Here is a 27,694-nt window from a genome sequence, read left to right as displayed (position 1 = left end):
TACCCACCGTTTCCGTGTCAGTAAGCCGTATCGAACAGCATCTAACGCTTGCTGCGTTCTGCAATGATATAAATTTCTCCGAATTAAATTTTTAGGAGTATTACGGTTAAAGGACGCTCCCATGATGCACTGCGCCGAAGTTTGGATGTTTTTGCGTCAGAGCGCGGGCGATAGAAAACTAAGGAAGATTACTTTGCTCTCTTTTGCTAATTTTAAAGTCAGTTTCTAACAGTATTCCTACAATGAGTTTCTGTTTTATACTATACGCTTAATTATATGTGCTATATTTGCATATCCGTGTATTTTAACTTATTCGATTTTTAATTAAGGGATGTAAATACACATTTTTAAAATTGGCGGTTAAAAGCGTTCGTTAATGTTGTTTCCAGCATGGAGCGAAGATACTTAAACCTGGTTAGTATTGCGATCTTTTAGTTTCTGACTTGTCCCTACTCTTTGTACTTGGTGCTATACGCCGTTTGTTGGCTTGTTCGGCTCCGGCTGTTTACGCGTCTTTCCCGGGCCGGAGCTCCAGCCGCTCGCTAGCCGTGTCCTCACACCGATCGCTTTGTTTACTCGTATCGTTTCAGGGAAAGCCGCCGTCAAAGCTTCGCTACTTCAATCTGGAAAGGTAGACGGGCCTTCTTGGCGCTTGTAAATGTCATCTAAATATCTTCTGAATGGGAATGTTACCGTAACCAAGAATTCTGGCTAGTGGCTTCCGTCATATTTACTCTATTACTGTAAACTTAAAGTGTAACTTGATCCGTTACAGGGCACAATGTCAGAGGAAAGGAGACGTTGTGCGCAACATAGAGGTGTGCTTTGACGAGTTTGGTGAGTGTATTACACCAAAAGGGTCGCCGGTTTCAGTGGCCGAAATCGTGGCACTGAAACTGGGTCCCCGTCTTAGTGCTGCAGATCGTGCTGGCGGTCGACCAGTACCAATGTTTGCATGTTATTCGCAGATTTGTCGCGTGAGGCAGGGAGCCAGTTGTCACCGCTCTCAAAAACCGCAAGCAGCGCCGAAGATGAGGATGAGGTAAAAGTGACTTCCATGATTTGCATCTGGGCCTTTATTGTTGGAGGAGGAGGGGGGGGCGGATTTATTCATTCATTCATTCATTCATTCATTTATTTATTTAAATAGGGGTTGCCACAGATTCATTTGTGAAGATCTTTGTTCTCTGAATGCAGGTTCAACCTTTGGTGCTGTCGCTTCAGATCTTTGAGAGTGAAGGTAGGAAATGTGCAGCATCCTCTCTTTGCAGTAAAGCCCTAAATGAAATGAACATGCAGGCATATTAAAAACAGTAAAACATAACTTTTTATGGTTATTAAGCAGGGTTTATAAGCATTGTTTGTGTAGTTCTTTCTCAGTTATTTGCACTTGTAACAGATTGCTCATTGGATGCCTGAAATTAAGCCTAGTTCATACTTTTCTGCATGCGCTTTCGGGCTATGGGCAGTCATTTGTGTGGCAGCTTGTGTTCATGTCACGTTTGGCTGTGGATGTCGGTGGTCACGGTCAGTGCATGCATACAGCAGTAATATTCCACCAGACCGGGGGCCTGTACTACGAAGCGGGGTTACTGGCTTAATTATTGGGGTAACTTGTCGGATTTAAGGTATCACATCTTAAATAGACTTTATATTCGTTCACTTACATTTCGCCCAGACTACCTCAAATCCGACAAGTTACCCCGATAAGCCAGTAATCCCGCTTCGTAGTACAGGCCACAGGAGGGAGATGTATTGCAACAAATACAAATACAAGCAGTGTTGTGAAACGGGTTAACTTGTATGAAGTTTCAACGTTATTAGTTAAGGCTTGGGCAGTATTAGGGTAATAAGTCATACCACAATATTTAGAAATCCTTACAATTAGGGCTCTCATGATCATGAAATTGTAATTGATGATTGTTATACAAATAATTGCGATTTAACGATTTAATCATCCTTTTCTGTTCATTTTATTACACTATCAACCTGTAGTTAGCCTAATCTTAGTTTAATAGTATTAGTATTTAATAGTACATATGCAGCTTATGAAGAATTGAATATTGGAACATATAAATAACTGCATTTGCCTTTTAAGCTTTGTAAACAAATTGTACTGGGCAGATAGGACATTAACAAATAAGAAGTTAAAAGCCTGGAGATAGTTGGTGGGGGCGGCATGGTAGTGCAGTGGTTAGCACTGTTACCTCACACCTCTGGCACCCGGGTTCGAGTCTCCGCCTGGGTTAAATGTGTGTGGAGTCTGCATGTTCTCCCCATATCATCGTGGGGTTTCCTCCGGGTACTCCGGTTTCCCCCCACAGTCCAAAGACATGCTGAGGCTAATTGGCTCTAGTTCTTTGTCCTATTGACATAATATACTGACTTTGCTGCAGCATATTAATGGCAGCTGTCAGGGACACACACAGTCATCCTCCCATAACGAGACCCATGAGACACACGCAGGCACAAGTGCAGGTGATATGCAGAACTTTTATTAAATAGACAGAATACAGAGAATCCAAAATCAGAATATGTGGCTGAATATCTCATTCTGGACTGGTGGAAATGGCTCACAAATAGCCCGTAAAATAAACCTAATGTCATGAAAAGAAATATTATTGGCATCAGATTGGGTTATGAAAATGTTTTGAAACAAAATGGTGCATATTGGGTACCCGTAAAATTTTCTATAATGCTGCGCATGAGCATGCAGTCATGTGAGGTACAAATAGGGCAAGTGGTGCACATCGATTCAGAAGCACAGATCAATGATGTCTTTAAATGAGCACCTGTCAAACATCACACTGTACATAATAGTGATCGAAATATGAATTCTGTTTTATCCTGCTGTTTTTGTACTGATGGAGACGATTCTAGCGATTTATGCAAAATAATTGTGGTCAGCTGTAATTATCACAATCTTGTGCTTATGTAGTAATTGTGAACAGGCCTACTTATGACAATTAGCCCCCCCCCCCCCCCCCCCCCAACCGCTCTGCAAATTTAATGGCCAAGATTTTAACATGCTGGAATAGTGCTGCTTTTTAAATCAACGTATACCTTGGTATAATGTTTGGATGGTATGAAGAATTAGGCATGTGGGTACCTCCAACCTTTCTCATATAGTTGCTCACCTTAACCCCTACAACAACTATTCTTCCTCCACTCTTTCATCATTGGCTGCTGGTCTGTGGAAGTCCACACTGCCATCTACTGGAAATACCAAATCAATTATCTTGCACATGCATGGTTGAGGCACAAGGAAAGCACCTGTGGAAAAGTGAAGCATGAATTGTGCTTTACTGGTTGGTTCTTAGGCAGCTTTATGCTTGTGATGTATTATCTGGTTCACTTTTTGTCACTTTGGAATTTGGAAAGAAGTATCTGCTAAGTAAATGCTATTGTACTGTGGTCTGTAATCAGTGTGTTCTGTACAATGTCAGTGCTTCACATTGAGCCTTTTCCTCCAGGTGTCTTTAAGGCAGGGGTGTCAAACTCCAGTCCTGGGGGGCCGGAGCTCTGTGTAGCTTAGTTCTTTCCCTGTTCCACCATAAATGATTCAGCTCAATAGCTGTGTGGTAATTAGCATAAGGAGTTGAATCAAGTGTGTTAAATGAGGGGAAACCCAAAAATCTGCAGGGCTCTGCCCCCCCAGGACTGGATTTGGGCTCCCCTGTTTTAAGGCTAAATAAATCCACCCTCAGCCAGCTTTATTACCTCGGTTTTGGGGAGACTGCAGACATTTCTATAAAATGCTTTTTCACCTAGGTGTTAAACCAGGCGTCTCAAACTCCGGTCCTCGCAAATGGTCATTAACTGAGGTGCTCGCTAAACAGGAAGATGCTGTATTTAATAGTAAAACCGCTTTAGAAGAGTAACCTTTAGTGTCATCATATTTGAATTCTTTGAAAGGTGACGGCTTGATAAGAACCTCCAGCCCTATTGAAATGCTGCGGAACGAGGGAAGTCGAGATGGACACGTTGATGTGGATGACATCAGGGCCTCCCCACTGCTCTTTGACAAAGTGTACGGAGATCCTGATCCGCAGTCTGAACTGAAAGAACCTTCCAAGTGGTATGTATATGGCTAGTTCCATAGTAATGGAAGTGCAGTCAGTGGAACATCTGGATACTGTTTGAAAACGACTGACTTGCTTTGCTTGAAATGCCATCAGTTCTCTGCCGTTGTATCCTAGCTATCAAATTATACTGCATAATGTGTTGTCATGCATTTGGTGAGGAGGGCATTTTGGTAACGGAATTGCCTATGCTGTAAATTTACTAACATGTATGTGTTTGCTTAGATGTTATAAGATGTGTGTATCTATATATGTAATACCACCCTGCAGATGTTTCAAATGATCTGATCTTGTGTGTAGTTATTATTTTTATAGTGAAGTGGCCTGTTCACTGTACTTTAAATCCTGTTAGAAACTGAAACTCATGTGCTGTTCGGACCCCCCTCAATAGTTGTAGTTAAAGCTACCATTTGTCATAAGGTTTTTAGCAGAAATGCAGCATTATGCACATGTTCAGTGTTACTTGGGTGGGGCTGTATTTTCTGAGAAATAGCAGCAAGGTTGATTTAAAAAAATAAAAAAAATTGTACCATAAAAAAAGGTTATGATCTAAATACGGTGTGGTACCAGCTTGAGCACACCATGTTGTTTGGTTATTTCAGTGCTCACCTTTTTTCTGACAGTAGCACAGATAATGCCAGAGAGCCGCAAGAAGCATCTTCTGCTTTTAGTGCTCACGCTGTAGCTGAAGACCCCAAATCTACCCAGGGGTCAAAGGTCGGACCTTTGACAGGAGGAAAGGAAGCATCTGGCTTTCTGCTGAAACTCAAGGATGCTGGCCGACCCAAGGCAGCAAGGTAAGATTCTGTGTGATATTTCAGAAGGAGGATCTTTCTCCTTTTTTCTGCTGGTGCTGATGCTAAAAGGGAGCTGGTTCTCAGGTGGTGCTTAATGGCAGGGCCTGAGAACCAGCCTGCATTTCCACTGCTTAAAAACATTTGTAACAGATGGGGAGTATGCCCACGATGGACATGTAACATTTTTGACTTCTATTAAATGTTTAGGCTGATACTAACTTAAGCTCTACAGTGGGTTGCACCAGTTAAGCATAAGTTTGATCATGAAGTTAAGGGTTGAAACCAGGTAGTTAAAAACTTGTACCTACTAGAACTAGTGTTCATTGGCTGTTGCGCCATTGTTACATACGTTACATCATAGATAGTAGCTTCTAAATAAAAAATGTTGTGTGGAATCACGTTATGACTGTGGACCACAATTCAATATCATTATGTGATATTACTTGAACCAACTTGCAAATTTTATGGATACCAAAGATTTTTGAATATTGTTTGGTGTCTAGCCTCGGTAATGTCCTCCCACAGGGGTTGTTTAGTTGTTTGGGGTGAAAAATATTTGAGTCTGGATTATGCATAGGTACCAATTTTTTCTCTGTGAAGTATTTCAACCACAACTGTAACTGGCCTCACTCACGTTGGCTGTTTCTCCGACCGTGTAATCTTGCATTTTTTTTGCAGTAACTTTGAAATGTTTTAATGCCTTTAATTTTGCATTTTTAATAAAGCACCCAAGTGTTTTTTTTTTTAAATTTTTGATAATTTCCACATTCACAAGGGTCTTTGGTCCCTAACCTTTGCAAATGTGAAGGAGTGACTGTACTTTCAGATACAGCTCACTTTGGTCGCTCAATAAATGTACATATATACTGCAGTTGTGACAACAAATATCGAAAATAAATTTTATTTAGTAATAGTTTATAGTCTACATAGTCTACATTCTTTTGGGTAGACATTGTAGTGGTCAGTGGTTTTATCATGTTCATCTCATGGTAGAAGATTGGCTGGAATAATTTTAATAACAGTGAATTTATCAATTTACTTTGTTTTATTGAATTTATTTATTTTAGCTCTTGGAAACAGCATTCGCCTGTTGCTGTCTCTGCTCAACCGGATCCAGAAGAGGACTTCTTAATAATGGACGACGAAGAATTTGCGGTACCAGATCGGATTTTCATCCGAAAGCGACCAAACCCCCACAAAAACGATGACGGCAGTGATTGTCAGCAGAGAGAAGTGGGGGAGGATAGGAGAGTAGTGCAGGATGGCACTGAAATTCCCAACGAGGCCTCGTCTGGGACGTGGAGTCCCACACAAACACGGACTAAGACAGGCAAGGAGCTTCAGGCATCAGGAAAGACCAAGTCGGGCAGAGTCCAAAGGGAAAAGGACGCTGATCTTGATGTAGAATGTTCAGTACCCACCGAAAAGACCAAGCTGGGCAAAGTCCGAAGTGAGAACGACATTGATAGTGACCGTGATGTAGAACGTTCAGTACCCACCAAAAAGACCAAGCTGGGCAAAGTCCGAAGCAAGAATGACGTTGACCATGGTGTAGAACGTTCAGTACCCACCAAAAAGACCAAGCTGGGCAAAGTCCGAAGTGAGAACGACATTGATAGTGACCGTGATGTAGAACGTTCAGTACCCACCAAAAAGACCAAGCTGGGCAAAGTCCGAAGTGAGAACGACATTGATAGTGACCGTGATGTAGAATGTTCAGTACCCACCAAAAAGACCAAGCTGGGCAAAGTCCGAAGTGAGAACGACATTGATGGTGACCGTGAAGTAGAACATTCAATACCCACCAAAAAGACCAAGCTGGGCAAAGTCCAAAGCAAGAATGACGTTGACCATGATGTAGAACATTCAGTATCCACCAAAAAGACTAAATCGGGAAAAGTTGCTAGGGTTCCGCAAATCGCCTCCACCAATCAGCATGGGATTTTAACGGCGAAGAAAGGTAAGAATTCCAAAATGGAAAGGGCTGAAAAACAGGCAGGCAGGATAAAGCTTAAGAGGATCAGCTGTCAGAATTTGAGCCGAACAGATGCAGCATCAGGTGGTCCAGATGATCCTGGGGAAGAAGTGATTGACCAAGATGCTGGACGTGACTCCTCATGGCTACGCGCCCCTGCTCCAGGTGAGGGGTTTAACACTAATCAAGACCTTTTGTAGTTGTCTATATTATATTGTCTATAATAAATTCCGAATGGATAATTAAATATTAATAATTAATATATTAATTAAAAAGAAATTGCACCCAAAATTTACAATCGAATATTTACAGAGGTGTAAAATTAGCACAAAGGGGAATATAAGGATCATTGAAATGAACTCGATAACGTAACATATTAACTAACTCTAATTTTGAAAATTAGTTTGAAGACACTACCAGTAGGGATATGACCAATAAATTTTATGGCATTGTAATTATGATTTCTAATCATGGGGTTCCTGTTTAGAGAAATATCTACTTGCACTGATTATGATGTGGATTTTAAAAGCTAAAAAGTGTCACACATACACAGGGATGCACACAACTGGTGTGCAAGTACACATTCACCTTTAAAAGTGATACATGAGGCAGTTGATTGTTGTATTGGCGAAAATTTGCACGTATTTAATGTGCATTTGTGTTGCTGTGGCAAATTACAGTGCATTTTATCCTTTATACTTCAGATGAATTGGCATATAAAGGTTAAAATGCACGATTTCTCGTCATAGCAATACAAATGCACATAAATATGTACACATTTGCGCTGTTACAACAATCAGTTGCTACACATATCCTTATTAAAGGTGAGTGTATACTTGCATACCATTTATGTGTATCTCTGTTCATATATTTTTCATATTCCTTCAGCTGTGTCAGTCTATTGCTACTACATTAAGTATAAGATTCCATTTTCACATGGTACAATCTTACTAATGACTTGTGTCTTGTGTACCCAGATTAGGGTGATGGATACACCAAATTGTATGAATATCGACACCCACCAAGTGCCTTTAAATGATTCTGTGATATACAGAATGAAGAATCTGTGAACTGGCTTATGTCGTTTTCATCAGGTTGAGTACTCTGCATCTCTCCTTACTTTTCCTCTGCAGGAGAGGAAGAAGATAACGGACATCCACAGCTAACGTCGACAGAAGATCCGTGCAAGAGGCAGGAAGGGAGCGACCATTCCTCAGACATTTATGAAGGCAAGAGGATGCGGAGGAAGCCTGGTTCCTGGTGGCTCATCAACCAGGATGGAGATGAAGAGGGGGACGACAATGCAGTGGAAAGAGGAAGGGGTCATCAAGAGAGAGTGGGCTTGGCGCCCCCAAATAGGAAGCAGTGGGACAGACATGCCAGCTCGAAGAAGAATGCAACAGGGTCCAGCGTAGAGGCTGTCAGGAACCAGGCCAAGGAGAACAGCACCAAGTCTTGTAAGCTGAAACCCGCAGGGTGGCCCCACCCTCCGGCATCTGACCGCCACAGCCCCAGCCAGGCAGCAGGTATCGTGCTTATAGCCTGTATGTGTACTGCTGAGCTGCTGTGAGTGTTTCATACCTGTACTAGGGCTGGGTGATACCAAAAAAAATGCTGTCTTATTTTAAAAACATCGGGATAAGCAATGTTAAGTCATCCAGCACCTACCCCCCCCCCCCCCTCATGCATGCATATAGGCACGTGACACCAAGCAGGGATTTTATGTTTTTACGAAAAAACGTGAAGAAATGAAAAAACTATATATGGATAATCCACTGCACAGCTGGTGTGAAAATGAGCCTATCAGTGCTGAGCGTTGCTTTTTAGTCTCTGTGGAAAATTATGGATTGGTAGGCTAGATTTCATTATGATTGAAAAATCTGTCACGGACTTAAAACCAACATGACATTGTTTCTCTTGTTATTCATTACTTGTTCCTTAAATTGTTCCTTAGTTTTTCCTTCAGTAGTTCCTTAACTAGTTCTCTTTTATTTATTTATTTATTTATTTATATATATATATATATATATATATATATATATATATATATATAAAAAAAACATACAATTTGTTTCTATACCTGCATGGGATAAATAATGTGTCCCAATTCATTAAGGATGAATTACTTGACATGATCCAGGTAGACCTGTTGCAGTCTTGTATAAATGTTTTTCATCTAAATTGTTGCTTAAAAATAAGTTCTAATTCAAGAACCCGTGGCCCCAGTTGGAAACTAGTACCATCAGCTATACCACCTGCAGTTCAGACTAGGTAATCTGTCTGAAGCTAAGCAGGTTTAGGCAGTACTTGGATGGCAGACCAGCTAGGAAAGCTGGGTTACTGCTGGAAGAGGTGTTGGTGTGGCTAGGCCGTTAGCCCAACCTCTCGTCTGTGTGGATCCCATAGCCCTGATGCAGTGACGGGGACACTGTCCTGTAAAACATGCTGCCATCCTTCAGATGAGATGTAAAACCCTGGTCCTGACACTCTGAGGTCATGAAGGATCTCCGGGCATCCATCGAAAGAGTAGGGGTGGTACCCCGATGTTTTGGTGGTTGAGGTGCCCCCCCATTGTTTCTCTAAAGAACTCTGGGTGTTTTAAAACGCACTATATAAATGTAACTTTCATTCATTCATAGTTCGGGAACACTTGAGTTTCGATCTGAAAAAGAACAACTTCTCGTGGTGTGTCATTAGAGTATGGAATATTCTGCACGAAGGGATGGTGCATGCTGAAACCCTACATTTCTTCAAATCTGAACTTAAGAACTTAAAATTATTAGTTTAATTCCCTCCACGTGAGCTCAATGGGCCGAATGGCCTTCTCTTGTTTGAAAAAGAAACATAAGATCAGTATTTTATGTTGTTTGTTCCTACAGTACTTCATTCAGTGGTTCCTTCAGTAGTTTGCAAAGGTTTACAGAATTAACATACTAGCAAATATATTAATAATAATCAATACTTTATTGATCCCCGTAGGGAAATTGTCTTTACGCCTCCCACAACTTGCTCTTTTTTCATAGAGGAAGTTGTCTGTGAAGGGCTGCCACCCGTAGCGGCGCCCAGCTGGCATGGGCCTCGCTCAAGGACCCGCGGTCTGAGGCTGGGCTTGAACCTGCGACAAGCACACAGGCTTAGCCCACAGAGCCACACGCTGCCCCATAAAAAAATGGTGCAATAAATTAATGATGAAGAACATGACATTAGTTTGTAACTAACACTTTGTAGTTAATACATAAATAAAAGCATACTACATTATTTGTATCCCCTGAATGATGGTGTTTTCTGTTTTTATTCTAAACTGCTTCAGAAACGTAGGCTAGAAGGCTGAACTAAAAGCCAAATCACAAATCTTAATCTTATTTTTTGTGCTTTTCTACTACCGCCAAGAACGGAGCCAGACCCGAGCCATACTGCAAAGACTGTTTTCCACTGTAAATTAAGCAAGCCTACCCAACCCCTACCTGCGCTGGGGTGACCCTGCTTACTAACAGGGCCGCAAACGTGACTGAGCTGAGCTGTTTGCTTGGCCGCCATCTAATTGTCGAAATGCACAGAGACAAGAACGAACGGGTGATCTGTGTCGATATGCAAGGATTAGTAGTATTGCACGTAGCGATGTATTGATGCATTCCCAATAACTTGGAGCTTGAAATTTTCCAATTCCCACTTGAAGTAGTACTATAATGGCTGAATGGTAAGAATTTGTAATGCAAATTTATGCAAGCTAATGCCAATGATGATAGTAATTGATGCTAACATAACAAGGTGATTCAACCTTGTTGTTCAATATGATTATTGCACGCAAAAATAAATGCACTGCTGCATGGATATGAACCCACCACTTTGAAAGCGAGAAATTTTGCATGTCATGGTTGGGTCTTGTCATAACAGCGTGGAAGCGCATAAATACGCGTTTGTGCTGCTATGGCGAGTAATTGCCGCGCGTATCACTTTATACGGGGAATAGGTATCGTGTAGCAGTTATGTGCACCCCGTAAATATGGCTGAAAAGATCACAGAATGTGCCAGACTTCATATTTCAGTGTGGAATTGTTTAGCGTGAACCAAATCTATAAGTAGAAGTCCTACAGTGTATGTCGCTGGATAGCAGCAATTTCTAATGAGTGATATGTATCCCATATCTGAAATGTAAGCTTGTTTAGGTAATTGTGTTAATCCAAAAACTGGAAATACACGACTGGCGTAAACACTTAAAATGACAAGCAAAGAAAATGGATTGTTTAAGTCAATGGAATCATTAACAACAGGGGCCTGTAGAATTTAGAATTAGAATTTAGTGATCAATTGTCATTGTTGACACACCACAGCACACAGTACACAACAATGAAATGTGTTCTCTGCATTTAACCCATATGTGACAATGTGACATAGCAAGGGGCAGCTAATTCATTACCCGGGGAGCAGTGCTTGGGGGCGGGACCTCGCTCAGGGTACCTCAGTAGTGCCTGTATCATGTTTCACAAAACTGGATTTCTTACATAGCTGGATGTAGCTTTAACATCCGGCATGGATATAGCTGGATGTAGATTTTAAGGTAGCCTATTTTAAATGGATTTTACCTTTATAATGGATTAAATTGGATTTAAATGGATTATACCGCTTATATTTACCCCAGACTTATATTTATATTTACTTTTAATTCCTTAATTCCAGCTAAGTTTGCTGTAAATGTAGACAATATGGTTTAACGTAAAATGCTTGAATGAACAGTGGGGTGGTGCAGACGTGAGGTAAAATTCGGTAGGTGGTACGGATTGGGTAGTGGTTACAGTGTATCTCTAGGCGGTTAACTTTATTTGTTAATGTCCTATCTGCCCTGTTCAATATTTGTTTACAAAGCTTAAAAGGCAAATGGCACTATTTATATGTTCCAATATTCAATTCTTTATAAGGTGTATATATATTATTATACTGTGATTAGGCTGATAGTGTTATAAAATGAATAGAATACATCGTTAATTGCAATTATTTGTATGGCAGTTGTCAGGTAAAATTTCATGATTGTGACAGCCCTAGCCGATTACCGAAAGTATTATATGACCCAGCCCTACATCCTGTACATAGTGTGACGTCGGCAAGTCTGTTTCCACTTTGATTACAAGTATCAGAAAAAAAGAAGTTGCTTGTTTTTAATCATGAGAGCAAAAGTAAGACTTGTATTATAAATTCAAATGTCTATTCTGCTTTTTAAATGCATGTTTTCGGGATTTTAAGTGATCTTTGAGTGATAAACAAGCATCCAGTAATGATTTTTGTTGTTATAGACTGTGAACACATGCAGAACTCCGAACGCAAAGCTCATGCAGACGGTTTGAGGACACACAGGAAATCAAGCCGTTCCCCCATCCAGCAAGGATCCCAGCATGGAGTCCAGGGGGGCAGGTTGGGAAATAAGTGCAGGAAGGCTTCCAGCAACTGGTGGGAGGTCCCGAGGTCGGCGGCGATGTATGAGGACAGTGGCTCACCGCCTCACTGCTCCCCCAAACCCACCAGAAGACGCCAGGAGGAAGCATGCTCGAAAATGCCACATAAAGACCAGCCACCCCGCAGAGCTCTGAATGACACGGGCAATGCTTGGAAAAGGGGAAATGCGAAGCAGCAAACCCAGCCTGCCGCTTGGGACAGCAGGAACCTGCCCCCACCACAGAACAGCCGAACCTCTCTGGCCTCCTTTGATGCCATTTATACCCCTGGCAAAGCTGTAACACGAGGTTTACCACAGCGCCCCCTACAGGCCAAGTACACAGCACCCAGACGCAGTCTGTCCCCCGTGGATGATGTGCCGGATACCATTGACAAGCTTGACGATGATCTGGAGCCATCGATTCCGACTGTGAGCCTGGTTACGTCCCCAGTTGTGCAGACGGCCAAGAACAGAGGGGCAATGCTGTGCCTTGGTGAACAGTCAACAGACATGGAAGGGTAGGTTTAGCGATAAGTGAGTGTACCTGTACGCTGGTGTGCTCTCGTTCCTGAAGTTTAACCTCCCCCATTTTCATGATTTTAGTTTGATTGGATTCAGGAGTGGACCATCGTCATTCATTGAAAAGGAGGACTCTGAGAATACGAGTAAGTGCAGAGTAGTCCTCCTGCCTGAAGGGGGGGATGGTACAGCTAGGGAGTTTTGTTCTCCATGCTGAATCTGTGGCCCTCTATGGTATATTCCAGGGGCGCAGTTTGTTGAAAACGTCATGGACATCCCATCAGAGGGTCACATGTGTAACCCGCCCCTGAGTCCCATACACCTGCAGGTGGAGGACCGGGCGGAGCTGGTCAAGTGGTTGAACAGCGTGTGGTGCAGCCCAGGTCAGTGCTAATCCTTGTTCCTATCGACACATGGTAGAGGGTAACAGTCACCCCTTCACATTCACGAGAGTTAGGAGTGCACGATCCCTGCGATTTATGAAAATTCGTGAATATTTGGAGCCATTATTAAAAATGCTAAATTTAACGGCACTGAAAAGTTTATAAGTTACTGTGGAACTGCAGGATTCCATGGTCACAAAGACCATTAGCACATAAGTGAGACTGGTTACTGAGACAAAGATGCATGGCGTATCCAAGCCAAGATGCCACTTTTTTTTTTTTTTTTCAACCAAAAATAACAAATATTAACATCATATAACACATAAATAGTGTTATTTATGTACATAAATAGTGTTATTTTGGTAGGTGCTGTTTGAAGTGTAGCCAATTGCCATGACACCCAATACCAAATGGCATGTATCTCTGGCTCGTTGCTACCCCAGGTGGCTCCCCCATCATCACTCCTGAGCACTTCCGGTGGTACGGTTACCATGGAAGAGCCATGGGCTGCAGAACCGATCTGAAGAGCAACACCTTCTCCAGTGGCAAGATCCTGCTCGGGTCCTACATGAAGAAGCCTCCCCAAGTGGATAGCCAGGCTGTGTCGGTCAGTACATCTCCCCACCCTCCACCTTAGGGTGAGGGCTGAACTTTCACAATCGTTAGGTCAGGATGCTGGCACCAATAAGCCATCCATCCATTTTCCAAATGCTTACTTAATGCAGGGTCATGGGGGGCAGCAACGTAAGGCACATTACGTGATGCAAAATCATTGCACAGCCTGTGCATTATCCGTAATCTTGTCGGGGAAGAGTCCTGTTAATCTAATGAGTGTTTAAAGCAATTATCACCTTTATATTTGTTTAAGCTACTTTTATGTTTATGTTCAGGTTTACAACATTCTGACAAGTTCCTTGAGCGTGAAGGTCAATGGTGTGGAGAGCTGCGTTTCCTCTGGACAGACCTTCATGGTGCCCCGCGGTATGTTAGCATTCTGACCACCCTGCTTTTGGCTCAGGTCTTTACTCTGGTTTCTCTCGCACGTGCCTGTTAGTCATTTATCATGCCTCCCTTCCCCCAGGTCACCCATTTGAGATGCGGAATCTGACCGCGGAACCAGCTGTGCTGTTTTTCCACCGGATGCTGTCAGACGCCGTGTAGATGGGAGGGGTGGGGCCTTCACATTATCCCACATTACTTTTTTATGGCTATGTTCATTTACAGTCTAAGCTGTTGGACCATTTTAATGCTTTAGTGTTGCCTTCATCCGTATTTTGAGCTGAGCCTCAAGGTGAAACAAACATCTGTAAATTCCTGTGTACATAATATGCGTTTTTTGCTGGTGTAATTTGTATTTTGTAGTGCAACTGATACTATTTTTTTGTTGAATTAAATTAAATGTTTTTATGGTCTTTGTTAAAAAAATATACATGTAATTGATTTTTTTTTTTTTTTAAGTTTTGCAAAAGAAGTTAAACATTCTTTTTTAATGTCTCTCGTCAAATGTAATGCATTTGGTATTAAAATCTAAATTATTGCTTGGGCTAAGAAAAAAAAAAAGCTCCTAATCCTTTGAAATGAAAAAAATCTAATAAATGTTAAGTTAAGATGCACTTTATTGATCCCATGCGGGAAATTCTGCTGGATGCAGCCACAAGAAGCAACAAACAAGTTGCAATGTGTGAGCATAGTGCCAACTGGAAAACATGCCAGCCAATTTAAAGGGTGCAGATCTGCCAACCTATATGCATTTTGCATAGCAGGTACACATTTTGACATCAAAGCACGCTGGTGAGATTTGTCACACTGTGCAAAAAGCCTGGTGATTCCTTATGAAACGATTACCAGTTTCATGATAAAACAAGAGTATTACCATTTCAGATTTTAATTATTAAAACCATGGTTGATTATTGTGCTTTGAAAAACTCGCTAAGTACTGTCCAGAATCAACCAAATGTTGGCAACAGTCTCCCTGGTGCAGGTGTGCAAGTCCGACATGCAACATGGGTTTCTTCTGTGTGAAAACATGGTAGAAGGCAGTAACAGTGCTTTGGAGACCCCCTGGGGTCTAAGCCCTTCTGAGATGCTTTATAGATGGCTTGACATGCTCTGACTTTTCTGTATACAGCCTCTCGCCTGGTTACGATGAGGTTATGTTCCCATAAATTTATTGTAAGGCAAAAATACAGTAAGGCGAAAATGCATTTTAATACAGTACACCTAACAAACATAGCCTAGCCTGCATCAAAAACATGCTTAGAACACTTACATTAGCCTGCAGTTGGGCAACATTAACACAAAGCCTGTTTTATAATAAAATGCTGAATATCATGTAATTTATTAGATAATATGCTGAACGTGAGAAACGTTTATCATAAAGTTGAAATATCGTAACCCGTAGAGCATCTGTACATCAGCAACACAAAGCATAATGATTCAGTGTGAGCTATATATATATATTTCAGCACCAACGCAAATATGGTAGCTGTATTTTGCCAGGATATTTTCTTTTTTTTTTTAGAAAAGATGCATTTTACAAAAACTGATTGTCAGTACATATAAACCTGTATTACATGTATGTCGAATATATAATGTAAGCATATGTCAAAAATCGGTCAATATCCATCACACTTTGGAACATTGTACACACAACATAGAAGGCACAAGTCTTAGCTATGTAAATTTATTAAAGTAATTCACAAATTCCTTTCAGTTTAATAAATGGAGCTATTACGTAGGTATGTCACTTTATTTTCAATTGTCTCTACCTGGGCAAACAGCTGTGGTCATCTATGAGATTCACTCCCCATAACCAAATCAGCCTGTCAATGGGCTTTATCATCCTTATCGTTATAGCAGTCTTCATCGGAGGAAGAATTAATTTCATCACTGTCAGGAAATGACTGAACTTGTTGCAGAGCTTCTTCTGTGTAAAAATGAGAATATCATTGTGAAAATAACAAATACCAAACTGTCTGATTTCACAATAAAAATGCACCATTGTGAAAATAGTGAATACGAACTGATTTCTCAGTGAATGTGTGCCATTGTTACAACCGCAAATAAAATGCGCGCGAAAACGTTTATATGTCCTTCCCTGTCGGTGTTTCCACACGTGCCTTATCTCCGCCTTGAATCGCCTCGTCGCCGCATAACAATAGTGGCTCGCGCTTGTGGGCGTGTCGACAGGTAAGAGGCGACGACGAAACACGTTAGCCGATTGTTTTATACCTTATGTACCCGGCAGCGGAGAGTAGAAAATAGGACATCAGAGACAGTTGTGTAATTTACAACGTAATGCCACTAAGAGGCGCCATAGCAGCGGAAATGTTTTGAAATCATGCAGCTCTTCTAAGGTAAGTCTGAAGCAACTATATAAAAGCTGCTGGACTGCACGTCAGGATGGCACTTGTTTAATTTTTGATTATTGTGTAGGCATAGAAGAAATCAAACTACACTGGCAAACTTAAACGCACGTTTAAGACGAGGAGATATGAGCCTAAGGAAACAGAAAACCACACATTTAAACTAGATGGGGGCTAGAACAGGAGCAAGAGCCAGTTTCTTCATGCTAATAGAACGTGAATATCAACCAGTGGTAGTGAAAACTCAAAGCTTTAGGTCCCCCGTAGTTCCCGCAGTCCAGGCGATCATCCTTCCCTTTCCAGACAGGGACTTCAAGTCCCATTTTTCAGTCAGTTGGGATGACGCATGACTCCCCAATTGGAAGGAAGGATTTCCTGCAATAACAGGAGGACAGACTTCCCACCAGCCTGGAGAAGTTCACCCTGAATACCACAGATCCCTGTGGCCTTCCCTACCCCCAGCTGATTCACCAGTCATGCAATCTCAGTGAGATTGGGTGGTTCACCGCTGATGGGAGGATCAGCCTCAAGAACTGTGGGCCTAGAGATGTCCAGCATCCTAGCAGGAGGGTCAGCTCTAAACAACGGTTTAAAGTAGTCGGCCCAGGAGGTCACAACTGCAGTGTCATCTGTAAGGACCGTTCCATCACCCGCCCTGACTGCAAGTCTTTGAGAAACAGATTCAGTTGTACGTAATGCTTCAGTTCCTCTATAAGCAGGACGTGGGTCACTAGACCACAGAGGGTGTGTCACCTGCTCACAGATTTGTCTAACAAACGCCATCTTATCTGCCTTCAGAGCCCTCGCAGCCGTCCTCCTCAGTTTCCGGTACACACTGGGGTTGCCACTAAGTCATGCCCTGCATCTCCTCTTGATAGTATCCAGGGTGCCCTCCCAGATGAAATATCTCCTTCCGAGAACACCAGAAACAGCAACACAACCCTTAGCAACCTTCAGGGTCATATCATGGAAGGTCTCCCACATCACATTAGAGTTAGTAGTCACACCCAAGTCTGCAGGTCCCTCACAGAAACTACATGTAAACTCATCAGAAACAGCCTGATCTTGGAGTCCAGCCTCATTCTAGAAGGTGGTCGCCTACTGGACCTGAGCTGAATCTTGAGAGTAACAACAACAAGTGTGTGGTCAGAATTCACAAACTGGGCACTTCTGTGGACCCTGCATTTCTGCAGGAGCCTCCAGCGTCTGGAGGACGTAATCGATCTCCTTCACTGCACCACCAGTATTGGGGTACCAAGTCCAATGATGCGGCTCAGGGTGTTGGAACCAGGATCCAGCGACTCGCAGTCCCTGACCTTTCACTATGTCAAGAAACATGGAGCCGCTTTCACCATGGTCTCCGGACAATCCTTGTCGCCAGGCCGGTCAGTGCCAGTGGTCACATTGAAGTCACCCATGACCAGAGGAGCGTCACCTCGTGGGCACCCATCAACCACTGAGCGAAGCTGTGAGTAAAAGGTCTCCCTCAATGAGGCAGTTGGAGCATACACTGAAACAACAGACAAGACACTCAAGGAATGGGAAGGGAGGGGCTGCCTCAAACTGGGACCCAAGTGCCACCATGCAGCGGGTGACGCCTCGACTCCACACCAGCCCTGATCCCCAACAGGCCTGATCCTATTAGCTCTCCGGTGGTTTGGACTCTTCTGGGGGTGAGGCTTCCAAAGGCTTTCTGTGAGGTGTTTTACGGTGGCTGGAGTCCCTGCAGGTTGGAGGACTGCTTGCAGGGTCAGATGCAGTTTAACGTCATACCCAGGACTCCTTCAGGTACTCTGTGTAAATATTTGCAAACATAATATTAGCCTACTATACAGTTGGAGAAAATGTACCTTTAAGCATCCTGCAAACAGTAACGTTGAAATTCTTTGTACAACTCCATGTACAAGCAAACAATCATTCACCTCATATTCATCTTTCCATTAAATCGTTTCTACTGAAGTCTTCCTCACAATATCCATCTGGCATGTTAAATATGAATCTTGTCCTGCTCAGGACCACAGGGGACTTGGACCCTCTCACAGGCAGCATAGGAAAGGATACATCCTGGATGGGATGCCAGTCTGTCTGAAGGCACATGCATGCACAACTAAGGCAACATTTCAGCCCCCCGGTACTGCAGGTGTGAAGCAACACTAGTACCCACTGAGCCCACTGTGCCACATATCAATTGTCAGTTTAATTATGAACAGTCTGGGAGTTTAACATAGTTCACAGTTTCTCACAACCAGAGTGAAGCTGGAACCTTATTCTGAGTGCATAAGAAAATGGTCAAGTAATGGGAACCAATGCAGAAACGAGGCAATAACGTTTCATTTCAGCTGCAAGGGAATTTCGTGCACATTCTTTGTTTTAGAGGCATTTTTAATGTTTTGTGGCTGACCAAGAGCAGTCACTGTTGGTCATAGGTGAGTTATTTGTAGTTATAAGTAGAGTACACACCAAGAAGGATGTTACGCTGAGGCATGCCATAGGCAAGGATGATTTTCTGTCTAAGGGGTCTTATTGTTAACAGACACACAAACAGGTAATCGGAAAACAAAGGGACTACGAGGAGGTCAGAACAAGTAGGTAAGACAAGATCTGAACTATAACTAACCACAAAGTAAACTAACACTTAAAATACAACAAAAGAAACAAGCAATTCAGGTATGAGGAGGCCAAGCAAGAAGCAGAACTCACACACACACACACACACACACACACACACACACACACACACACAGTAGTGTAATCTTATCTTTTTGGGGCTCATTCATTTGTATGGGAAAAATGCTAATGCTAACTATGACAGCCTTAACCCCTACCCAGCCCTAACCATAACAATAAGTAACCAAACAAAATGCAAGAGGGTATGAATGGGTATTCATCATATTGTGGGGACATTTAGTCCCCACAAGGTAAGGTATGCCTAGACCACGCACGCATGGGTAATGTGTAATGCAAGAAATAAAATGCGCGTTATAACATGGGTGAATCTGGCCTTTCGCCAGCCTTGACCGCCAAACAGTAAAAGGAATCCATTTAAGAATCACCTGCTTAGCACAGGAAGCAGACCCCACACACTAGGGACTAGGAAGCACGTTAGTCTCGGGGAACACAGAAAGGGATGGGCAACACCCAGGGACGGATTATGGGTTGTGTGGGCCCCTGGGCAAAATGTTCACGAGCCCCCCCCCCACCACCACCAGCACCACCACCACAACCACCACAATTCAAGGGCCCTTGGCAGCCAAACGCCCTCCCTATAGGGTCAGGGGCCCTTGTAGGCAGAGGATCAAAGAATGTAGGCCCTCTAAAATAGACAAACGAAAATACATTGTTGATAAGCGTTGCAAATCGTTTTGGGCTAGGGGCCCCACCGGCCCCCTGCACCCCAAGGGCCCCTGGGCAGCGGCCCCGCTGGCCCGGTCCGTAATCCGTCCCTGGCAACACCTCCAGCTGACCAAACAGGCAACCTGACCAAGTGATGGGAGCAGGACAGGCTGAACCTGACAAAAGAGCAATGTCTATATTTCCATATGTATGCCACACAACAGACAGCAGATAAAGAAAATATTGAGAAAAGCTTTGGTGGTGGAACCTGGAAACTATTTTGGTTAGTGAGATTCAAACCACATACCCTTGAAGATCGGAGGCTACAACATTCATTTCCATATAAAACAGAATCCTTGTTTACAGTTGGACATGTATCAGTGGGGAAACAGAGAGCACAGCAGGTACTCTATGCATTTGACTTACACGTCTGTCCCCAAGGGCATTATTTTTATGTTTACAAGTTGAAAACTCATGTCATATATTTTCATTTAGTTTCACTTAATTTTAAATTGTGTTCTATGTCTGCGATGGGCTGGCCCCCCATCCTGGGTTGTTCCCTGCCTCGTGCCCATTGCTTCCGGGATAGGCTCCGGACCCCCCGTGACCCAGTAGGCATTTGGAAAATGGATGGATGGATGTTCTATGTCTGAAATTATAATTAAAGATTATAATAGCACACTCTTCTATGGAAGATTATAAGCACAAAAATTCAAATGGCAATTCATTTTGCAATTGTCAATTCAATATTCAACCAGAGCATGCATTTGTCATTTCAATATTTAATCTGTGCATGTAATTTGAAAATACATTTTGCAATCGGCAATTCAATGTGCAAAGTGCTTATGCAATCCTTAATTCATTTCATAATGTTTTGAATAAAAAATAGAATGACAATTCACTGAATTGCATTTCGTTTTGCCATGGGCTTTTTGCCTCTTTATTCAAATGGCAATTCATTTGGCAATTGTCAATTCAATATTCAATCAGAGCATGCATTTGTCATTTCAATATTTAATCTGTGCATGTAATTTGAAAATACATTTTGCAATCGGCAATTCAATGTGCAAAGTGCTTATGCAATCCTTAATTCATTTCATAATGTTTTGAATAAAAAATAGAATGACAATTCACTGAATTGCATTTCGTTTTGCCATGGGCTTTTTGCCTCTTTATTCAAATGGCAATGGCGTCCCCGGGAATTGCATTGCATGTTGGGGAGAAAACTCAATTTGCAATTCCCAACTGTCAGATCGCTCATCAAGGTGGACCTTCATTAACGACGTCACTTCCTTGTTTAGGGCCTCGCTACCATTGATTTGTTCGTTTAGTTAGAATGAGTAATGGCGGCAGAAGAGCTTGCAGCAAATATTTCTGCCTTAGCAGATGACATGGAAATTAATCGGGTATCAGCAGTAGATGCGTTTGATAGGTTGTTTGTGTTGTCACAGAGGGTAACCAACTGCGTGACTTGATGTAACGCCTGAGCTACATTAGTTTGCACCCTTCTCGTATCAAGTCCAGTTAAGATTGTAAGTTCCTCTACCCTCTGTGACAACACAAACAACCTATCAAACGCATCTACTGCTGATACCCGATTAATTTCCATGTCATCTGCTAAGACAGAAATATTTACTGCAAGCTCTTCTGCCGCCATTACTCATTCTAACTTTTTTTTTTTTTACGTTTTAAAGAACTTTATTTAGAGCAAAACAATTACAAACTCAAACAAACAGTTACTTATAAAAGTCTACATAACAATATATCACACCTCCTGTGGTAAAAGCATGTTATTGCAATGATATAATCAGCATGTTACAATCAAATAAGGAAAAGTGCAACTAGTTATAATTATTACAAATAATAAAAATAATAATAAAAAAATTAAAAAAATAATAATAAAGAAGATAAAGGGGGTTTACTCATTCTAACTAAACGAACAAATCCGTTGAATGGTAGCGAGGCCCTAAACAAGGAAGTGACGTCGTTAATGAAGGTCCACCTTGATGAGCGGTCTGACAGTTGGGAATTGCAAATTGAGTTTTCTCCCCAACATGCAATGCAATTCCCGGGGACGCCATTGCCATTTGAATAAAGAGGCAAAAAGCCCATGGCAAAACGAAATGCAATTCAGTGAATTGTCATTCTATTTTTTATTCAAAACATTATGAAATGAATTAAGGATTGCATAAGCACTTTGCACATTGAATTGCCGATTGCAAAATGTATTTTCAAATTACATGCACAGATTAAATATTGAAATGACAAATGCATGCTCTGATTGAATATTGAATTGACAATTGCCAAATGAATTGCCATTTGAATAAAGAGGCAAAAAGCCCATGGCAAAACAAAATGCAATTCAGTGAATTGTCATTCTATTTTTTATTCAAAACATTATGAAATTAATTAAGGATTTCATAGGCACTTTGCACATTGAATTGCCGATTGCAAAATATATTTTCAAATTACATGCACAGATTAAATATTGAAATGACAAATGCATGCTCTGGTTGAATATTGAATTGACAATTGCAAAATGAATTGCCATTTGAATTTTTGTGCTTATAATCTTCCATACTCTTCTGACCAATCAGATTTGAGAATTCCATACCATAGGCTAGTTTTCCCGTTGATGCAATGGGGAGGACAAATCCCAGTCCATTAGTTGCTATCACACAGTCCATATATTTTATACAATTACAGCATTTCTTTATGAAGGCTTTACGAAGGAAGTACATTGAAGAGGATCTTGATCTAGTCTTTCAGAGGCAACTAATGGTAATTAATGCTATACTTGCTTTTCACTGGCTCTCTCTGATTTTTAGTTCATCGGATAACCACATACCGTGTCCAGATTGTGATCTAGAATTATTATCCACTTGTGATTACTAAATGAAGTATAAAACTAATTGGTATTAAAACTGAGGCAGCTGCTTGTTATTCATTCCCTCCCTCCCTTCCTCCCTCCCTCCATCCATCCATCCATCTAGCCTATCCTGAGAAGGCTTATAAGTGAGTCTGTCTTTGGACCACAGGAGAAACTCAAACTACCTGCAGTAAGCACAGTGAGAACATTCAAACTCTGGACACACAGAGCCAGGGCCATGAATGAAACCTTGGGCCTAAACCATCACGCTGTTCCTATTTAAAGTGAAAGCTACTGCACAGCTATGACACCCCTGTGCAGAAATGCCGTCAGACCTTTTCCAAGAAAGGGAGCTGTTCTCGAAATCCGATAACGCTCTTCTCAGAAGGCCCTTTGTGTTACGATCAAATCTGTATTTGTGATGAGTTCTGCAGCTACACACATTCTGCAGCCCGACTGAACTTGATTCTTCTTTTGGCACATTTTGCTCCGTATTTTTAAGGGAAATGTAAATTATAACTACATGTCATGGAATATGAAAATGAAATACAAAAGGAAAAAGCCTAGTCTTTTTTTTCAGCAAAACTCGTCATTTTCTGGCAGTAGGTTGTCTGGGTGAAAGTTTTGACTTGAAAAGAAAAAAAATATATAAGAGATGAAACTCCCAGTTTTCCCTAATTTGCGTTGCATTTTCAGACCCTTTGCTAATCTTATAGATCTACAGTTATATTAGTGTTTGAATTGCATTTCCTCTCCCAATTTACCTATGCAAACCCTCCAAGCTTCACAAACAGAGATAATCAGTTTCACAAACAGACCTCATGCAGTTGACAAAGATGGAGGGCGGGACAAGAACATGCAGAGAATGACTTATGAACCTGGAAATAATAGCTGGTAAAATATTGCCCTGCTGTTTTCATATAACATAGTGCAACATTTATCTTATAAGTAGAAGATGGTGGGACAGCTACATTGACAGTGACTGTTTCTTCAGTTTTATTTATGTTGCTTGTTTTTGTTAGAGTTTGCCAATGACTTAAACATATAAAATTTAGCATTTGTCTATATTTACATATTCTAACTGAAGGTGAACCTTCTTTTAAATTCATAATGCAAATACTTACATAGAGAAGTATTTTGTGTTCATATTTGTTACAATTACATATTTTGCAAGCGTTACCTAATAATGTTGAATCCCATTGTAAATTTAGAATTTGGTGATGAGTGGTCATTGTTGACACACACCATAGCACACAAAAATGAAATGTGTCCTCTGCATTTAATCCTTATGTGACATCGTGACATAACAGTGGGCAGCTAGTTCAGTGCTTGGGGGCCATACTTTGCTCAGGTTACCTCAATGGTGCCTTGCTGGTCGGGGATTCAAACCAGCAAGCAAGTGCGCATCCCAAACCATATGGATCATGGTGTGGATGGGAGGAGAAATGGGGTAGGGGTTATTCTGGAGGAACAGTATGTGAAGAATGTGAAAAGAGAGGTGAAAAGAGTCTCAGAGTGATGAGTATGAAGCTGGACACTGAAAGGATGATGATGAATGTTGTTGGCGGAGACTCAAACTCGGGTCCCAGAGGTGTGAGGCAACAGTGCTAACCACTTCACCACCATGCCATCCCGTGAGAGTGATGAGAAAGCAGAATTCTGGAGTGAGTTGGATGAATAGAGAGTGTACCCAAGGGAGAGAGAGTGGTGATTGGAGTGGACTTCAATGTTGGTGAAGGGAACAGAGGTGATGAGGAGGTGATGGGTCGGTATGGTGTCAAGGATAGGAATGCAGAAGGACAGATGGTACTGGGTTCTGAGGAAAGGATGGAAATGGCTGTAGTGAATACATATTTTAAGAAAGGGGAGGAGTACAGGGTGTCATATAAGAGCAGATGATGATGCACATAGGTAGACTATATCCTATGCAGGATGGTTAGTCTGAAGGAGATTGGAGACTGTAAAGTATTGCCAGGGGAGAGCGTAGCTAGGTAACATTGAATGGTGGTCTGCAGGATGACTTTGGAGATTAAGAAGAGCAGGAGAGTGAGGGCAGAGCAAAGGATGAAATGGTGGAGATTGAAGATGGAGGACTGTATGGTGGAGTTCAGGGAGGAGTTAAGACAGGCACTGGGTAGCAGCAAAGAGTTACCAGATAGCCAGGCAACTCTTGCAGGAATGGTAAGCGAGACAGCTGGAAAGGCATGACGTCTGGATGGAGGGAGGAAGACAAGGAAACCTGGTGGTGGAATGAGGAAGTACAGAGCACAGGAGAATATTCAGAAGAAGAGGCTGGCAAAGAAGTGGGATCGTCAGAGAGAAGAAGAAAGTAGACAGATCAGATCTACTAAGTGATGAGGTGTAAAGAGAAGAGAGAGGTGGCAGAGACTAAAGATAAGGCGTATGGCAAGTCGGACACTTACAGAGGGAGAAAAGGACCTGCACTGATTGGCTAGGTAGAGGGGAGGGGCTGGGAAAGATGTGCAGCAGGTTAAGGTGATAAAGGATAATGATGGAAACATACTCAGAGGTGAGGAGAGAGTGTGTCGAGCAGATGGAAGGAGTACTGAGTACTTTGAGGAGTTGATGAATGAAGAGAATGAGAGAGAGAAAGTTGGATGAGGTGGAGATACTGAATCAGGAAGTGCAGAGGGTTAGCAAGGACAAAGTAAGGACAGCTATGACAAGGATGAAGAATGGAAAGATTGTTGGTCTAGGTGATGCACCTGTGGAAGCATGGAGGTGTTTAGGTGAGATGACAGTGGAGTTTTTTACCATATTAATTAACATAGTGAGAGAATACATGAGGAATGGAGAAGTGTACTGGCACCTATTTTCAAGAATAAGGGTGATGTGTGGAGCTGTAGAAACTTCAGAGGGATGAAGTTGATCAGCCACAGAATGAAGTTACGGGAAAGTAGTGGAAGCTATAGGTTAAGGAGAAGTGATGATTAGTGAGCAGCCGTATGGTTTCATACCAGGAAAGGGCACTAGAGATGCAATGGTTGCTCTGAGTGCGTTAAGTTGCACTGTGTCTTTGTGGACTTGGGGAAAGCATCTGACAGGTTCCTAGAGAATAGCTGTGGTATTGAATGAGGGAGTTGTTTGAGGAAATGTTTGAGGGCAGTGTGACACCGGTGAGGTCTATGGTAGGACTGACGGATGAGTTCAAGGTGGAGGTGGGATTACACACTGGGTCAGCTCTGAGCCCTTTGTTTGCTATGGTGATAGACAGGTTGACAGACGAGATCAGACAGGAGGCCCCTGGACTATGATGTTTGCAGATGTCATTGTGATCTGTAGTGAAAGTAGGGAGCAGGTAGAGGAAACCTTGGACAGGTGGAGATATGCTCTAGAGAAGAAGGCAATGAAGGTCAGTAGGACTAAGACAGAATATGTGTGCGTGAATGAGAGGGAGGACAGCGGAAGGGTGAGGATGCAGAGAGTAGAGTTGATGAAGGTGGAGGAGTTTAAATACTTGGGATCAACAGAGTAACAGGGAGGGTTGGAGGAGAGGTGAAGAAGAGAGTGCAGGCAAGGTGGTGTGGGTGGAGGAGAGTGCCAGAAGTGAGTTGTGACAGATTGGTATCAGCAAGAGTGAAAGGGAAGGTGTATAAGATGGCAGTGAGGCCAGCTGTGTCATATGGGTTGGAGACTGTGGCAGTGATGAAAAGACAGAAGGTAGAGCTGGAGGTGGCAGAGTTAAAGATGTTAAGATTTGCTTTGGGAGTGATGAGTATGGACAGGATTAGGAAGGAGTATATTAGAGGGACAGCTCAGGTTGGATGATTTGAAGGCAGCCAGAGAGGTGAGATTGTGTTGGTTTGGACGTGTAGAAGAGAGATGCTGGGTATGTTGGGAGGAAGATGCTGAGGATAGAGCTGCGAGGCACGTGGAAAAGAGGGCGGTGTAAGAGGAGGTTTATGGATGTGGTGAGAGCGGACATGCAGGCGGCCGGTGTGAAAGAGGAAGATGCAGAGGATAGGAAGAATTGGAAACATCCGCTGTAGGGACACCTAATGGGAGCAGCTTAAAAAAGAAGATGCACCATAGATGATGAAAGTCCCAAATTCTTTGCAATATTATGCTGAGAAACATTATTCCTAAATTGGTGCAACATTTGCCGACACACTTCAGTTGTCACCTGTAGTTCATAAGCATGCGGTTAAGAAGACTGGCGTCTCTACTTGTGGGTTTGCCCTGCCTTGTTCTCAGTGCTTTTTTGAGACCCTGGGCTGCATAGACTCTACACTGTATAAGCAGCTGTGAGATTGCATGGATGAATGGTTTCTGTGTGACTCAAAGTAAAAGTTGGTTCGTCCGACAGTCAGTTAGCCTGCCACGCTGCTTCAGCACATTACATAAGTTCTTTTAAAAGAACATCTACGCTGGGTGTGTGTATCATCATCATATCCCATAATTCCCTCTTGTGTCAACACTTTCCTCAAACCGGAGTGCATTTGTGAGTGGGATTATCATCATCCCGAATAAAACCTACATGTCTTTGTGACCCAGTCATGGAAGAATGCAACTCAGTTCTGGTTTTATAATAAATAGTGTGAGTGGGACTTTTTCTGAGACATCACCAGCACAGGAAATGACAAAAAAGAAACACACAGAAATGGCATCTGCATTTAAAACTTGCCTAAAATACCTCTCTCTACTGTGGCATATTACAGTAGTCCTGTCAAAACCTGTAGGCTGAACACATTTCATTTGTTAGTCCGCATGAAGTATTTTTTTCTAAAGCACGTTTGCTCTTGTCAACCCACATATGGCGTTGTCCCACCCTTGTGCCCTTTGCTGACTGGGCCTGGTTTCATACTCCCTTGTGACTCTGACCAGGAAAGGTGGTTGGATGGATGGATCTTCTACTGTCATGCCAGCCAAATTCATGCTGGAGTGCTCTTTCATACAACCTCTTTAGACTTCTTTATTAAATT

The 27,694-nt window shown here is 42.3% G+C and overlaps 1 protein-coding gene across 3 annotated transcripts; it reads left to right on the top strand.

Moving 5' to 3' along the window:
* Positions 1-136: 136 nt before the first annotated feature.
* Positions 137-14,722, top strand: si:ch211-161h7.4 (uncharacterized). Of its 3 annotated transcripts, XM_048970843.1 has the most exons (16): positions 161-217; positions 390-414; positions 591-631; positions 776-837; positions 969-1,042; positions 1,198-1,240; positions 3,916-4,078; positions 4,706-4,879; positions 5,947-7,019; positions 7,988-8,380; positions 12,143-12,800; positions 12,886-12,947; positions 13,047-13,184; positions 13,628-13,791; positions 14,075-14,165; positions 14,266-14,722. In XM_048970843.1, the coding sequence occupies exons 2-16, from the start codon at positions 391-393 to the stop codon at positions 14,343-14,345; spliced, it is 3,240 nt and encodes a 1,079-aa protein (XP_048826800.1). In that variant the 5' UTR covers positions 161-217; position 390; the 3' UTR covers positions 14,346-14,722. The 3 variants fall into 3 exon arrangements, with proteins under 3 accessions (XP_048826808.1, XP_048826790.1, XP_048826800.1); XM_048970851.1 differs by having other exon boundaries at positions 137-414; positions 4,709-4,879; XM_048970833.1 differs by having other exon boundaries at positions 138-414.
* Positions 14,723-27,694: the final 12,972 nt, after the last annotated feature.

Source organism: Brienomyrus brachyistius, chromosome 1, assembly GCF_023856365.1.
Source record: "Brienomyrus brachyistius isolate T26 chromosome 1, BBRACH_0.4, whole genome shotgun sequence".
NCBI classification, from domain to species: Eukaryota; Metazoa; Chordata; class Actinopteri; order Osteoglossiformes; family Mormyridae; genus Brienomyrus; species Brienomyrus brachyistius.
This window is presented reverse-complemented; position numbering and strand designations above follow the sequence as displayed.

Excerpts from the sequence above, each read along its gene's own strand:
- si:ch211-161h7.4 (XM_048970833.1), top strand. The coding sequence starts at position 391 with ATGGAGCGAAGATACTTAAACCTG. Across the intron at positions 4,079-4,705 it reads CTGAAAGAACCTTCCAAGTG|TAGCACAGATAATGCCAGAG; the intron begins GTATGTATATGG and ends TTTTTCTGACAG. Across the intron at positions 8,381-12,142 it reads CAGCCCCAGCCAGGCAGCAG|ACTGTGAACACATGCAGAAC; the intron begins GTATCGTGCTTA and ends TTGTTGTTATAG.